The sequence below is a fragment of the Emydura macquarii genome, unplaced genomic scaffold (genome assembly GCF_026122565.2).
Source record: "Emydura macquarii macquarii isolate MOO-44397 ecotype Brisbane River unplaced genomic scaffold, CSIRO-AGI_Emac_v2 contig_450, whole genome shotgun sequence".
Lineage (NCBI taxonomy): Eukaryota > Metazoa > Chordata > Testudines > Chelidae > Emydura > Emydura macquarii.
Window position 1 is genome coordinate 15,734,151 of NW_027130587.1, and position 17,643 is coordinate 15,751,793.

Below are 17,643 nucleotides of genomic sequence, written 5' to 3' on the forward strand. Positions count from 1 at the left end.
ATATTTTTCAGTCTATATGATGGATACTTTTTAAAAAATAATATTAATGTAAGATTTTTCAGTAGTTTTTAATTTAAATAAAAAATTCTAAAGTACTGTGCCATTTTGTGGACATGCATTCATCTTTGGGCACCTGACTGGTGTGCATGCTGCATGTTTGTGTGTAAGGGCAGATATAAAAACAAAGAACACTTCTTTTTATCTCTTAAAGAGCAGTGCTCCAAAAATCAAGAATGATATTAGGCCATGAAATAGGTAAAGGTTTCTTTTTCCAGATTGTATCTACACTAAGATCTGTTTAAGTTTCTTTTTCCTCCTCTTTTTCCTAATTATCCTTTTCATTTGGATTATCTTGTCTGGTTCAGTTTTGAAATGGAGATAACCTTTATTCTGACATATGGCTAGCAAACCTGATGTAGGCCTTTCCTCATGTAATTTTTTATAACCATCTAGATTAATTTTTTAACGTGCATCACCGTGACAAGGTAGTAGTAGGTATATGTTCACAATCATACTAATATACCAACTCTAGCATTAATTATGTTATATTTATGTAGCATTCAAAGCACGTGACAAACTGAGTCAGTTATGCTGACAAAGAGTGTATACAATGCTGTGCAACAGTGGAGAGCAGGGAAAATTTTGGTCAAGGAAACTAAAGCATCTCCCACTCGTAGGAAAATTGCTATGGGATTTTTAAGTTATACATATTGCAGACAGGAATTTGTTTTTAAAAGTCACGTCCAAAAGACCTCCACAGTTTCAGTAAAGGAAAATCGAGAAAACAGGTTTTTAAACCACTGCAATTTTTGTAATCATTGATTCAATCATTATTATAGAATTGACCCTAGGTTAATATCTTGTAGTCGTTTACCCCAAGTATCATTTTTTCCTTAGCAAGGTGATGGTTCTAGTAATAGGATTAGAAATGGCATTTATAGTTAGAGCCTCATATTCAAATACATCATGAAGTTTATTCATGATTTGTGGTTTTTACTTTTCTGAAACTTTTTAATTCTTGTTATGAGTAAAAGATTTTAAGTTTTCTTTGTCATCTGTTCAAGAGACAGTGCTGGAGGTCCAACCTAATGTACATGAAGAAATAACTTCTACAAATTATATAATGTAATAACGTAGTATATATTAAATTCAAGAAGATATTTTGCTTTCTCAAAAATAAGTAGGCTTGTCAAAAACTTGAAGGCTGGTTTTTTTTGTTTTTTTGTTTTGTTTTTTTTAATTTCATGTATGGGAGAAATGCAAATTATTTTCTAAAACTTGTAATATTATAACAATCCATCCATGTTCCCCTGAATTATCAACTGTTGCAGCTTTTTCTGGTATTAAAACGCAAAGTTACTTTCCCATTTCGATCAGAAAAATAAGTGGAATGGGAATTCTTTATAGTTTCTTCTAGTTGGAGTGGAGATAGCTTTTAATTCATTCCTCTTTTTGCTTATTTTTACTAAATCATTTTCAAACAAATTGACCTTTTCAGTGGTTGAGTTTTTTTACATGTTTCAATGTACAAATAGTGACCTCCTCTCTTGAAGATTACTTAAATGTGGTTTTATCAAGTTCTGAGACCAGCTGTCTTGCTTGCTCAACTATATTGTTTCAGAAATTATGAGTAACCCCCTGGAAGAGTTTGCTGCAAAATTTAAGCAACTATGCATAAACAAGCAAATCCTCTTAAAAACTGAGACTATTCAACCCAAATACAAGCAATCCCCAAATAGCAAGCCAGTTCACATTTGCTTATAATCATCTGCAGTACTTTGAAAGTGGAACTAGTATGCTCCCAGAAGAGAGAACCGGCATTCTAACATTTTGACTTGATATAGCTAAAAGGATGAGATGGCTTCACTAAAACATCAGATGCTGTTGTGTTGTTGCCTTAAATTTTTCTATTGATTTGCTAATTATCGGTTAAGATGTCTAGTCTTTGAGGTTTCAGAATTAAGATCCTGACAATTTATCATCAAGGATCTCATTGCACTTTTTTTTTTTTTTTAAGAGCACGGGGCAGCTACCGTATTAGTCTCCTGCCTGAACTTCAATTTGGGCAATGCTCTGTTTGCCCAAAACTTGCCCTGTAACTTCAGCTGAAGAAGCTATTCTCCTGCTTCCCTCCTGCATGCATCTTGAATAAAATGGCTGCCACGTTCCACTACAGTGGACCTAATTTGAGCCCTTATTTACTTTTATTTGAAGGCCTGGGATTAAGTGGAGAAGTCATGCACAAGTTAGGAATCTGTGCAATAGAATATTGAGAGCCATTTATCAGAACTGTTCAGGAGAGCTTGTCCTTGCACACAACTCTAAACTGGAGTTAATTGAAAATATACTCAAACCTCAGTTAAAATACTAAAAACAAAATGGAATGTGTTAGAGCAGTATTCTGCTGCTAGAATTTTGTGCAGGGCTTTTCTAGGAGTACAGCTAAAGAAAAATTGGCAAGATTTTTTTCTTTATGGGAACCTTGTCAACTCCATAAGTAGCTGACAAGCTACGGCTATTTTGTCTTTTTCTGTGTAATCAAATATTGACTCCCTAGGTTTTTTGTTTTTTAAAAGGGGAAGAAGTAAGTGCAAATGAAGGAAGCAATAGTTAGCGATAGTTAACATGCCAACGAGTTCTGTTTTTTACTGAGGATAGAAGAATACTTTGTGTTGTATAGTCTAGCAAGCAAACTACAGTGAATTCAATTGGGTAGTTATTCTCTCTCTCTAAACTGCTTATAGTTAGCATGTAACAGTGATAGTTGCTACATCAGAAAGCTTTGCAAATTAGTTCATATTAAATTACGTTAAAACTTAAAAAAAAAGAGACCAAAACATTTTAAAACATAGGTTGGTATAAAGTAAATTTTTTATTAAAAATACACAAATGTATTATTGACCAATATCTGGAATCAGACCGAAGTAAAACTATAATAAAAGGCCTTAGATAACTAACACACACACAAGCTTTAACAGTTCTGAACAAAATAAAATGGAGAAGCTAATTACTATCCGTAATGCTCAAACACTGTCTAACTGTACAGCTGTAAAAAGGGAATTGTTGAATGTGAGTCTCGTGGTGGATGAATTTGGCACATGCCTAGAAATAGATCTTAGTTTATGATAAGAAACTTATTTCCAGGTGTGAAAGGAGAAGTTCATGATTTTAACTCACTTTTTCAGCAGCATAATTTAGTCGTTTGTGAACTATTTTGTTAAAGTACTGTAATCCTTTGATGTTTGATTCCCTGCTGCATCATGTTTTTCACAGTATAATACAGTACTATTGTGAAAGAAAGAGAAAATCTCATCAAATCTGATTAAAAGGTTTACATGGCAATGTGTGCCTCTGCATTTTAACATTTTCTATTATTGGAGGACAGAACAAGCCTTCAATTTCAGATGAGTTTTTTTTCATGGTGATTGCAAACTTTGGTAAGGGTACAAAATTTAAATATTTTGTGTAAGAAATGATATCATTTTTTTCAATCTTTGTTGTAGTTAGCTAACACCCATGAAAATTATGATCTTTAAGAAAAATGGGCCCTAAGTTAGACTGTATTGTGCCTTTTCTCCATTTCCTTATTGCTCAAATGTATAAAAAAAGACAGAAGATAGCTAGTGTCCTTAGTTTGTCTATATTCATTTATATTTTTTATTTGTACTTATTTTTAAAGTTAGTATTTGAGTTCCTTTTATGTGATTTCACTTTGCCAAATACATAGACTTTTACCATATACTTTGAACTTGCCACACTGCAATAGCTAACTTTAAAGCTCAGAGATTGAGGAAAATCTAGTGCTAGTAAGAAGTACCATGGATACCAGAATATAGTTATCTGAAACTCTGGACAAAGGTGACTTAGCTCACTCTCAAAATGTGGCAAAGCTCAAGCTTAGATGTGTTTCCTTCAAGAGCAGATTTCAAAAGCAAGCGTCCGCAATTGCAAATTTCTGGCTCTCTTGAGTCTTACCCTCGAGACAGATAGATGAACTGTGGATGGTTGAACATAGAAATTGTAACAGGACACAGTAGAAAAACTCAGACATGATAGTACTTTGAACTTGAGCTAGAAGTGGAAGTCAGTGAAGTATGTGGTATACATGCATAATGTGCTTTCCAAGCCCACCTTGCCTACAGATATGCAGACACATACTGCTGTAGTTGAAGCTTATGTGTGGCCTTGAAGGTTCGCCTCTGTTGAAATTCATGACAATAGCCTAGTGTTGAGATAACTGAAGAGGCGTGTATCTGTTTCTTGGCCAGCTGAAGGTGAAACAAATTCTTGGCCACTGCTGCTGTCTATGAATCCAGGAACTGTGCTGACTGTAGTAACTAACTTACTGATCCTAAGATAATGAACCATCTTCACAATAGCTGGGCAGAGACTGACAAACAAAGGAGAAGTTATAAATGTCGGCTGTTTCTCAACATGCATATTCCATCAATCAGCATCACCTCAGTCTTGTAAGAGGCTCGAACTGCCCAGGCAAACCTTCTTTTCTTTTCCAGCAGTGAATTCTCTTGGCTACTGCTACAATAGTGAGCTGATGGATTTCTTAAATGTAGGCTCTTCTTGGACTGGTTTATGCCTGCCTCTGTTTGTGGACGGTGTCTAGCACATGGTGGACACCAATAATAGAAATCACAGCTAGTCCCGAACCAAAGGATAGCACTTAAATATGAAAGAAAAAATGGATTGTTTCTGTCTGAGAAGATGAAATCTGTTGGTTGCAGGACCCCTTTGTCCACTGGAACATTGTGATAACCAAAAAGAAGACAGATGCAGGGAAAAGTTGTATACAGCATGCTAATGTGTCTCTCTTTCTATCCACCTGTTCAGACTAGGGCTCATGTCAAGTGTAGCCTTGCTTTATCAAGGTGGTGAATCTGAATATGTATATAAACTGGTCCAAATAGGATTAGTTTGGTCTTTACCTTCCTGTGCATTCTTCAAACCATAAGCCAAAATAGGTAATATCAGTAGGTGATAACTGGTGTGTGATTACATCAATATATAGCCATGATTTCTCTAGCCTTGGAGAAAGGAATCTGTATTTATAAGGCATCCAAGCTCCACATTCTCCAAAATACCAGATTTTTAATGGGATCATAAAGTAATTGGGAAACCAGTCTCTCTTCCCATTCTGTTTAAATCCTTTCTGCCTCCAACAGCAGGTGTGGTTGTGATTATTCTTTGCACCTTGGAATATGGATGGCCTTTTTAGAGGCTGAAATATTATTCTGACCAGTTTTCAGGCTTATAGGAAGAAGTGGCTAACAATCAGAATATGAGGACATCTTTCTTGATGCTACCAGTCTTCAAAATAAGAATCTTAAACCTAGATATTTTTCATGACTGCATGCTGCATCTGGTTGGCACAGCTTCTTAACCCACCCAGTTCCTTATTGTTTTAATCGTAGCGCTTTGATTGAATTCAGTACTTATTCCATATGTGTAAAGGTGTCTAGTTTTCCAAGGGCTCTGAATTTTTTCCTGGTCTGTTCAGACATGCAGAAGAAAAAGATTCTTTTGAAGACAAATTGGTCTAACTTCCTGTTAGGTGGGGGGCAAAGCCTTATGTGGTAGATGTAAAACAAGATGAAGCTGGGGCTCTGCCAGTTAAATTAATTTATTCTCCCCAGTGAAATGGAAATAGTTGGTAACACTGTCATAGGTTGGGTAGACTGGGAATAAAAAGCAAAAATCAGGGACTATTAACGTTTCTCATTTGCTATAATAAGATTTTGTGGCTTTCTCCCCCTTACTGAAATTGCTCTGTATTAGGCTTTCTCACCCCATAATGTATAGTGGTTCCATTTAGCCAGATTAATCCAATTACTCATATTCTTTACGCAACATAGATTAAGCATTTTCATCACATCTTCCAAAATTCCTACTCATGCCTTAATCACTTCCCTTCTGAACTGTTGCAGTTCTCTATTAATTGTTTTCCTGTGAGGATTTGGGGAACCTATGTACGACTTAAGAATTCTGGTGGATATGAAGAAGTTATTAAGAAGTTTTTACAGCAAATTTCATTTCAGCAGTTTCAGAATTTCCATTAGTATGACTATTCCTTACCTCTCCACTCACTTTGAGGATTGTTGAGTTGTAGTTGTAAATATTGATAGTTGAGATAACATAAATGGCTTCTTACAGTTTTTGTAGCAGAATCAGAATATTATGCTTGCTCTATGAAGTGGATTCGTTTTTAGAATCTTATTTTTCCTCTTCTTATCTACTCCATTCTGTTATAGTGAAAATCCTGTATTTACTGGGCCAGAATATCTGCTTAAACCCAGTGAATTCAGTGGGTTTGCACAGGGTGTAAGTCTCAGCAGAGCAATTAGTATTCTATGGTATGGAAAATCTAGAGCCTAACACTGGTGGTAGTGTGGTAGTTGAGGACTAATGTGTACTGACGGAGTTGTGCGTAGAAGTTGGCATGAGCCCGTGGCTGTTTCATGTATTCCTAGCCCTCATATTATGAACATAAATTAATCAAATTTAATTCAGTTCAATTTTTTTGCCAATTTTTGTATCACGCTACTTGTATTTTTTTGGTTTTGTTTTTATTTTAATCACACACAGTCCAGAATAATTTTTTGTGGTTCATCAAATTTACCAAGGAGAATAAAAATTGTAAACAAAGAATAATTGAAAGTATCAAGCTACTGAAGTTTTAAAAGAACTATGAACTAAGGAAGATTGTAAAACAACCCCTTAAAACTAGAATTAATTTCAGAAGTTAAAATTAATTGAATTACAAACTAGTTTTGCCATGGTTTAGAAAACCATTTCATTATACAAGAGTTCAGATTTTATTGCGGTTTTAACACATAGTACCTGCATCTCTGACTTTTGTTTATATTTTTAAAAACTTTTTATTGTGAAGCTCAAAAGCTGATATAGCTTAATCTGCAAGAATATTTAAAGGAACTATAATACTTAAGTTGTTCTCTAAAGGAAGGCAGATGTTAATATTATATATATTCAACCACTTGGGTGGCTTAGTGGTTTTAAGTCTCTTAAGGCAAAAATAATTGCCTTGCGTGTACAATATAAAAACCCACCCTGCAAGCTGACCAAGCAGTTGCCATTTGAAGCTAGAATTGGCTAGAGCTATGTGGCTTGTGCAGGTGTCCTTTTTAAGCTTTGGTGTTTTGTAAGTAGTGTAGGGTTAATAGTGGTATAATGAAGTCTGATGTATATGGGTTAGAGAAATTGTACAACAGAATTCTCATGTAGCAGGTAAGCCTTTTATAGGCTGTATAGAAAAAACATGGGAGTGCTCTTTTATGATTACACCAGTTTAAAAAATATTAATATTCAAAAGTGGACTGGCCCCCATTCCGCTGCCATTTCACTTTTAGAAACTTTCACTGGTGCATTAGGCCCACAGGCCTCCAACTTTAACTGCACCAGGCTCATGTGACTGGCTTTGGCTGAATGTAGCTTAAAAATGCAGAATATTTCCTTCTAAGAAACATTTTCTCAAATAATGTATGACTCTTTCCTATAAGAGTAACATTTAGTTATCACTAACAAATATTTCAAAGTTATTGTGTTTGTGTTTTGGTAGAAACTGTTTGCCGTAGAAAAGTGCAAAGTGTAAAAGTGAGTGGTTCTGTCTGATTAAAATTCTTTAGATTTGACTTTGAGTTCAGAACTAGAGCGGATTAAAAAGGCTCTCTTCTGCCCATCTGTATCCTTCTGGCAGGTGGCTGGCTTCTTATGACGGTCTTTTGGCCACCTTGTCTGATATCCTTAACCTGATGCCCCCCTTGGTTCTGGATGCTCCTTTTGCCTTTTCTTTCACTCACTGATTTTTTTGAGGATCATCATGGAAGCATGAAGGTGTCTGAATGGGATTTTTTTTAAAAAAGCATCCACACACTCTTGAGCCATCTACAATGTTCTCTTGAAACTGTCTCCTGGCTCTCAGAAATGTCAAGTGTTTTCCAACAAATTTAGGCTACTCCAGCAAAAATACATAGAAATCAGTTGTTATCCATAGATCCTACCAGTTCTCACAAAGGATTTTTCCCTTTTATGTAATTTGTCTGGTTCATTTTTCAGTGGGCCTGGAGGATATTACAGCTAAGAAACTTCTGAAGGCATTACCTTGCGGGGGAGGGAGAGGGAATGGGAATGGAGTTGCTGGACAGTAAACATACTGAAGTGTTGTGTGGTCTGCAATCCTTTTTATGTAATCTTTGCTTGCCACTAATGCAGTCATGTCTGAGGATGTGAAGAAGATGATATCTGATCTGGATGACTGATATGGTGTGGATTAAAGAATCCAGTTTGTGGAGAGCAAGTTAACTTTAGTATTAAGCTGGGCTCTTAAGAAAATCAAAGGAGCTAGAACAATGTCTTCCTCACTGACAGAGTCAAAGGAATTTCATCCAATTGTACTATGCAGTAACTGGGATGTTGTCAGTGAAACTCTTATTCTCAGTGGAAAAAAGAGGCAGAACATACAAATCTGTGTCTGGCCTTTTAATGTTTGAGTGCACAATTTCCAAGATTAGAGGGAAATGCCTGCTACTGAGAGGAGTCAATCACAGGGTATATTCCATTTGTGGGAAAGGCTTTTATAGATGCTTGCAGAATTGCTGATGTTCATGCAATTGTGTTTATAAGCACTTTGAAGGCAAAGATTTAAGGTCGGATTTTTACTATGCAGGATATCCATGGGCATAATTTTTGACTCAATCTTTCAGACAGAGCAGATGCAGATACTTGTCAGAGAACAAGACATGCAATTTAATGTTGCTTAGAGAAGTAGTTTTACTACAAACTATTAATCTGTAAACTGTTACGTTTTGCAATTAAATTTTGAAATTTATAGCAATTTTTGTCCTTTTGGAGCAACAAGGTTTTAAGGTACCTCTTACCAAAAATCTAACCCACGTGCTAAGGTGAAATGAAGTGAATTAGAGACATTAAGGTGAACAAGATAAAAGCAATTACACATATAAATAAGTAGTACATACAGGCAGATTTTGCATGTCTGTATCCATGAAATGATTTGATCTAAATAACTTTAGCAAGGCCATTAGGTAAGCTAAATATTTTAGTGCAGGAACTCCCTATCTTACAGTTTTGCATGTGTTTTCTTTCTTTTTCATATTTCTCCTATGTTCCTTGCTAATGGCGTGCATAGCTATGTGATTTCTCCTCTATAAAAGTATTGTCATGTAAGTTACGGTATCATAACACACTTTCTGTAAGTATGTTAGTGCCACACCTCTGCTGTCTACCTGGTGACCTCGTATAAATAAGATAGAATATTAAATTTCCTTTTTTCTTTATAGCTACGATCAATTATGCTCTTTGTAGCCTCTGGAGAGAAAGCAAAATACAGATACTGGCTTGTTCAGGCAATCTGGCTTGCTGGGGATAGGCAGGGAACTGAGCAGCCTGGAAAAACCCTGGTCAGGAGGGAGAGAGATGTGAGTCTCTACCCAAGAGAAATGATGGCTGAGGAGGTGGGAGCCTAGAGTGGGGTGCCTTTGGTGGGCCATAAGGGGTGGCAATACAAATCCAGTTGCCCTGACCTGTGATATAAGCCCCTTAATTTTTTTGTAATTCAGTATTGTAACTTTCCAAGGCTTGCAGGCTTATCAAGGAGATCATACCTGTGGTGTTCGGGATTTATTAGTTTGTAGGCATTGTTAGCTAGGGATATGTGGAAAATGACATCAGACTATTCTGTTCTTTGGTTCTTTTAGTGACTTGTTTGACATGGAGGAGATTGGCTGAGCACATCAGTTACATGTATGCAAGTTGAAACAATTAACTATGTAAAAAAAACCTCCATCCATATTGTCCCTTCGATGTACATTCTTTGGCCCTTTACAGTTCTTCATATATGCTGAAATTGAATGTCCTCCACACAGAAACTCTGACTAGAGAATAAAGTTCAGCGTGAAAGAGAGGGGGAATTTTGTAAGATGGGAACTAGACTGACTTGTAAACATTTATTGTTTAACAGGCATGTTCTGTGCTGTGTGTACAGACATACAAACATATCTTTGTAGTCAAATGTAAGTTTCCTATTTAAATAAATCCAGTTTCTAGGAAATAGTGTTTCCATTTATGGAAAATGTGTTTGTGTTTAACTTTTTTTAATAAAAAGAGATTCTCAGGATTTTCCTGTCCTGTACTATTTGTGTCTTTGGCCCTGGGGATGAAACCATCAACCCTTAAACTCCAGCTAGTATTGAATGCAGGAACATATCTCAGCAGCATGGGCTAGTGCGTGAGCACAAAATTAGATTGATTTATTTGTATTACCATAGCACCGAGGAGCCCCATCACAGATTAGGCCCCTGCTGTGCTAGGCACTGTATATAAACAGAACAAAGAAGTGATTCGTGCCCCAAAGAGCTTGCAATCTAAACACTTCAGGCCTGTCCTTCACTCTGTACTGGCTTCCCATAGATTATCACGTCAAATTCAAAATCTCTGTCATTTTTAAGATGCTCAGTGATCTGGATGCACTATACCTAAAAGATCACTAGAAGCTCAGGGATGATGACGGTGGTCAACAGCTACACTCATCAGACATGATGGAGTTGTCCATGAGTGTAACGCTAGTCTGTGCAGGAGACAGTAATCGCAGGGACAGGTCTAAGGCTGGGGAGTGAATTCCCACAGGTTTTAAGAACCATTGCAAACCTCACCACTTTCCTTTCTAACTGTAAGGTGCACTTTTTAAACCTTGCAATAAATGTAGTTAGCACAGCGGACATAAAATAAAGACAAAACAAAGCACAACATTTTTCTTTTGGAGAGAAAAAGGGAGAAAGAGAAACATATGTGATGAAAGCTAGTCATGTTGCTTAATGCATTTCAGGGAAGCTCTGGGATACTAAGCTGATGGTAGCCGTATAAGGACCTGAATCGAACTGGCATCAAACAGATAATGAAGAAATAAGACTGAACCTACGTTGTGTACTTTCAAAGCATATTTGCATTGGTAAATAGAATAGTAGTTGGCATTATACAGTGCATTTCTTACTCAAGGTACAGTAAAATGCTTTACAAATGAGGCAGGTGAAAATTATGAAGTGACTTTTGGCAAGCACCATCATTGCTATGTACCCAGCAAAAGTACATTGCCCTGTTTTTATTGAGAGAAAATATTCAGAGATGCTAGTGTTCTAATTTTCTGAGATGCTGAACACACACAACTCTTTATGAAAGCTAATGGGAGCCACAATGCTGAGTCTCTCTGAAAATCAGACCATAGGTTGTGCTTGCTGCTTTCTCTCTTGAAAAAGTGTATTTTGTGATTATTAGCATCATTAAGCTGCCAGCAGGACTTCCATCTTCTTGATAGCACAGTACATGAGCTCATGTGAACATTAGTACATGGAAAACTTCTTAACTTCATGGAGATTTGGAAGTTGCTTTATATTAATTTTTCATCTAGATCGGGGAATTTGTTTAGCACATTTTCAAATATACTAACTGGTGACCATTTTTTTTAATCATTTAGCTAAATGGAGTTGCAGATAAGTTGGTGCCTTATTGGCGGGAAAGGCAGTTTTCATTACTTTAATTGAGTGATTTATCAGGATTTTCAGCTTTTTATAAATGCTGTAGTGTTATATGACAGAATTAAAAGGATTTAGAATAAAAAGAGTTTAAGAAAAGGACTTTGCAACAGGATTGCAATACTTTTTATATTTGATGGATTTGGCTAGATGTTTTTCATTTCAATCATCAGACTATATTCTGTTAAACACAGTGTGCAGGGCAGGTGTGTATAACGTCAGTATATTGCACATGTGAGTAAACACAATTTTATATATAAAAAATTAATCCACCATAACTTGAAGGATTAAACATCCCTCCAGAACAACAGGGGGGGTGCTGATGCATTAAGCATCATGGAGAACAACACATGTTGCTGGTTCCAATCTCATGACTAGGACTGCTATTAACCTGATTTTATGCATGGCAAGGTCCTTATACTAATGATTTTTCTAGAATATTAATATTTACATCCTAAAAATATAGATTTGAAGTAGATAAATGAAATTTGTTTAAACATGAGCTTGAGTTTTAAAAGTCTGAAATTAGAAGTTGAAGCACCTACTGTACAATTTTTACAGATATGTTGCAGCTGTTAATGAGACTCCTGTTGATTCTGTGCAAATGTTGTTTCCTGTCATCCATCTTTTTGAATGTTCTGAAATTCTTTCCTCTGTAATTCTCATTAAAATAAAAAAAATTATGCTCAAACTTAGAGATGGATTATATAGAAACTTGTGAACCGATGTCTCGTGTGTGTGCGCGCGCATGTGCATAGTTAAAATCCTGACCTTACTGAAATCAGTGGCAAAACTCCCATTGGCTTCAATGGAGCCAGGGTTTCTCCTTTAATGTAATTTCTATTGAACCTGGCTAGGTAAACAGAAACAAATGGAGTTAATCTGTTCCACACATTTTTTTAAATAAACGAATTGGTTATCAGTTTTTTAAAAAGATATTACATGTTTCATTTATCAGTTTACAGATCAGTACATACATATAGGTGTGACCCATGAAAAACCTTGGAAAGAGCAGAATAAACTGAAAATATATTTGGCTGTTTTAAGTAACTCGTAAACCTATTGTTGATGGTGAGATTATTGATGTGAACCATTTACCATTATAAATACCCCAAACATGTAGGAGGGAAGATTTAGTCTTGTATAGATGAGATTGCTGAGCAGTTTTATGTTATAAATTAATTGTATGTACCCATGCTATTAATAATTAACAGAGACTGTAAGTGAAAAAGTATATTGTTAATTGTTATACCTTTCTGATGAATTCACATAAAAGTACAGCCATACAATTAATTGTGAATTAAGGTTTGAACATAATGTGTTACTGATACTTTGTGTAGATCAAAGAGTTTGATTTTTATAATGAAGAAAGTTTTGTTGTAATCTGGAAATTTGCCTCAGTGAGGAGATTCAGGTTGGTATGTGTGGTTTTTAATTTCAATGGCAAACATCCTGGCATTCAGCAAAGCAGTAGTACTTTCAGGAAAAAAAAAATTGTTTTTATTTGACTTGATTCCTAATTAGACACTAGATAATTTTTTTTTTAAATGCCTACACCCCATTTTTCCAAAGCGACTTGGAGACTAAGTGTCACTGGAAGTCAATAGGAGTTACTTTTCCTAAATTGCTTTTGAAAATAGGACTTAAGCTGCGATGTCACTTTTGAAAAATTTACCCAATTTAGTTTTGTATCTATTTAGTGAGGTAACATGGGCATGGCCATGTTTTAGGCAAACATTAGCATCTAGCTTGTCACACTAAAGAAAGAGAGGGACTACTCTTATACTGTGTGACCTTAATGGAATAAATTGAAAAAAATGTGTGAAGCACCACATTCATATTTTAGAACAACTTCACAAAATAGTGAAATGTGAATTATTATTACTTGACATGGGGCCTTTATTTAAAAAAAAAAGGAAAACAAAACCCAAAAACACTCTCTGAAAAGAGTAGGCAATAATGCTGATTTCCTGGCCAAAGTTATTGTTCATTTACACACATTATCATAGCCTCCAGGAACCAGAGTTTGTGGCTCTGTTTGTGAAATGTTTCCCTAACGCTAAACTTGTACTGCTGTTGATCTGTCTGTATAGCCACTGGCCTTCCAGTGTCTTGTCCTTTGCTTTTTAAAACCTTTGGGGATACCTTGATTGTGCAAGGTGCTCTAAAAATTCTTGTCTTTTTCTGTAAAAAAAATTTTTATTTCAGATTAATGATTTGTGGTTTTAAAAAAGTGTTCTGAAATTTGGTTAGACTTTAAAATGTAATTACTATGTCTTGTCAACTGTCAGTTTACTGCAGTGAATTGTGAACTAGTAAAGACAGTGTTGTGAAAACAAAATACATGATGAATGTTTTTTATTGAAACTTATTTTTCTGTTTTTCCTCTAAACAGGCCCTCAAAAATGTGATAATTTTTCTGAGAAGAGACCTCTTCTTGGTGTGTGTAAAAGCATTGGATCTTCTGGGTAAGGAAACTTTTCAACTTTTTAAATGTATTGAAAAAGCAAGCTATTTTACAGAACAATAGAAAAATATTTTTCTATAACTTTTTCTGCTCTTTAGTCAGAGCTTTTTTACATTGTGAAACTGAAATTTTCTCCCTGTAAACTTTCAACCTGACAGCACCCATTTTTAGGACATATACCTTTAAAAACAAAATAAATGAAACCTCTGTGTTGAAAGACCTGTGATATGAAACCCAATATAAAATAATTGCGGAGGTATTTTGAAATTGTGTGGGATTATTTTCTCTTAACATAATCTCATTTTTATGTTCACTGTTTCTGATGGTAATGGAGGAAGTTATTACAGAAGAGTGGTCAAAACAAGCTTCCATGCCTCAAATAATTAAAGGATGTTTGCGAGGGATGAGTGATATTTTATATGTATAACTGTTATCGTTTTGTGTTTTAACGTAAAGATTGGCCATGTATTGGCAAAACAGCCTTTAAAAGCTGCTTCTTTTGTTCAATTTATGAATTGGTAGGTTTGGCTTAGTCTGGGGATAGCATACAAGGGATCTGAGCTCAAGGCTTGCATTCCTTTTCTCACTTTTGTCTTGGCACAGACTGGGAGACGTATGCTGGTCTCTCCGTTGGTAGGCAGTTTTAGAGGTCCATATTAAAAACGTCCCTGGCCTACATCTAAATGGGTTAATACCCATGCCACACAGAATAACCTATTCCAAGAAGTGAAGGCTAAAATAAACAAGGGAATTCTAGGTGACAGCAGGGAATTTTAATATGTCTGTTTCTCCTGTTTCCAGGTACAGTGTGGTTTATATAGTATACTGGACCTATTAAAAATACTTCAGTGTTCTGTAAAACCTATAGTGTATTCCTCTTGTTCAGTAATGAGCTTTTACCAACCTCACTTCCCTCCCCGCCTTGAAATGTGTTTTGTTGCTTTCTAAAGTGTCAGTTGGAGGGTCTTCCTAATACAAAGAGGTTGTTCTAATATATTATGATGGCTGTGTTAGATATGTTGACTCAGACAGTGCTCTGGGTTTATACCCATACCTAGTATAAAATACCTACTTCTTAAGGATAATCCTATGCACAGAGATTCAAAGGCTAAACTGCTGAAGCAAATCTTCTTACAATAATTAGACTAATTCTGTGCCACACCTTTTTTAATTAAGAATCTAATCACTCTGGGTATGGGTGAAGGTTAACAAGTAAACCCAAAAGTGTTCCTATGAGTGTTGCTCACTATGTACTGTTAGCATTAATATCCTTTGTTAATAGACTATCTTTAAATGTAAGAACCTGTCCAGAAATAAGCATAGCTAAACTTCTTCCTTTATGCAAAACTGTTTATAGTGTGTTTATGTGCTTGTCAGAATGTTTATAATCTTATGAGCCACTTGCTCTGCCTAGGACTGTGTGTACTCTTTGGTTGTAAACGTTGCATTACAGTTGTTTGTTATGTAGCAGGATTTTCCCTCTTAGTCCAGGTCATTGATTTGTGTGTGAAATATATGCTTCATAGGACTTACTGTTCTTGATGGTATTCTTGCATAAGTGTGAGAGACATGTCTGAGATGTTAACAAAATAGGCATGTAAAGCAGCCACCACTGTCTCATAACTGATGGGCACCAGTAAAACGCAAGACTTCAAAGATTGCTTTTTGTTAAAATGCTTTGATTTATTACATAAAAATGAGCAAAAATGGGTCAATAGCTACCTTGCCATTCTTTAAATATCTGTAAACGCAACGTGAGCTTTTAAACCAGGCCTGCAGCTCTGGCCACATCATAAAAACCTGATTTAAAAGAAGGGGACTGCTGTACAGGCTCCCTTTTTTTTTTTTTTCTTTTGAATGAAGCACTGGTTTGTATTTCATGATGAACCATGATCAGAAGAGTCTAATAATAATAAAAAAAAATTAAACATACACTTCTCTGATCTGGTAGTTATAAGTGGACTCTGTAGGAGCTGTAGCAATATACCTGTCAGTAACCTGCATGTTAAGAGTTTCTGATCATTTACATTCTAGGGCATTGGGTCATCACTGACTTACAGGGGAAGCATGTCACCTTTTGAATTGCTTACGCTGCTTCCAGAAGCCCTCTGGCTTTTTCCTGTATGTCTCCCATTCAGGTATTGACCCTGCTTACTTTGTGAGGTGTGATAAATCACAGTCTGAGGTAGTATGGTTGCAAATAGTGTTTAAAAAAAAAAAAAAAAAGGACCTTCTTTAGGCTTGACCAACCTCAGTCTTTTTCTAGCTCTTCTTTAAACCTTCTGACTTCTTTCCTGTCTATTTCTGATGCTCCCCGGGCCCTCATTGTTCTGTCCTTGCTTCTTACTTGGCACATTTTACCATTCCCATGGCTGTTTTGATTCCTCCAAAACAGGGGATTTTGTAATACTGTGCTTCCCCACCCCCCCTTTCAACAAATGAGGGAAGTGCCCTTTGTCTAGGAGAGGTGAACGTCTGGTATAGTGGTTTTCAGCGCAGAGCGGGAGTCAGTACTGTATGGTGTGTAACATCACACACTGATCTTGGACCCCTGCTGCATCCAGACCTAAGTATCTTAGTTAAGATTTTTTTTTTCTCAGTGAAAATGTATATAGCATTCATTTTTTGTAGCTCTTGTAAAACCTAGCTTGAAGCTATTAACTTTGTGGGTGTAAGGCAAAGAGTGTACATTTTACACCTGACTCACAATAAAACCTCAGTATGTTTCTCTTGTATTTCAGTTTGGGGGGTTAGTGTAAGCTATTGCACATGTTATCATGGAAACTTCTGAGCATGGGAAAACTATTTTTTTTTAAAACTATCAGGAATGTGTGCACGCATTCCTATGTGACGTGTGAGAGATTGTATTTACAAACATGGTAATATACAGTATAACATTCTCTCATGTTTCCAGGAACTTGTGCAGTTGCTCCTGAATGCACAAAAGATTTCTGATCAATTGAAAGTCTAATATGTATTAGAATTACATTTAGAAGTTTTAGACCTTACAGAGACAATAGACTGTTAAATAATAAAATTCTGTTAGAAAGCAGTTCATACATAAATCCACACTTGAATAGTCATTTCATATTAGTACTTGATAGCACTTTATCTATTAGGACTATATCAGTGAGATACTGACACATTCATGTTAGGAGCTAGAATTTCCTGATTCTAACCTCTAATCTGCATTAGAGGTTAATCTCAAGAAATTCATCTGTACTCCTTTTGCTATAAAGTAAATATAATACAAAGAAGATGCTGTAATAAAATGGTATTTTTAAAGCATTTTAATGTAGGACATTCTTTGTTCTTGGAATCTGAAGAATTTTCATGTTATACTGAGTCATTCACTTTAAAGCTATCACTAACATTGCAAAAAAATAAGTTTTTCACCATCCCTTTACCATACCATACATTTTAATACATTTTAAGAGAAGAAATTAATCCTGTCATGATTTTGCCTGTCAAATGAGGATTTGTGTCCTTGATTATGAAAAAGATATGGATGTGATATATAAAATCAGCATCAAATTCATCTGTGGATTTATTTTTGAATCATGGCCTCATTTCATTGTCCTTCCTATTGTCTATATCCGTGTT

At 35.7% G+C, this 17,643-nt stretch overlaps 1 protein-coding gene across 8 annotated transcripts in view; it reads left to right on the plus strand.

The window, feature by feature from the left end:
* BCAS3 (BCAS3 microtubule associated cell migration factor) overlaps positions 1 to 17,643 on the plus strand; it is a 451,757-nt gene that overhangs the window by 22,803 nt on the left and 411,311 nt on the right. For all 8 annotated transcript variants that reach the window (XM_067538144.1, XM_067538140.1, XM_067538137.1 and 5 more), the window contains one exon: positions 13,969 to 14,041. In XM_067538144.1, the coding sequence (XP_067394245.1) occupies positions 13,969 to 14,041 (73 nt within the window). The remainder of the gene's footprint in view (positions 1 to 13,968; positions 14,042 to 17,643) is intronic.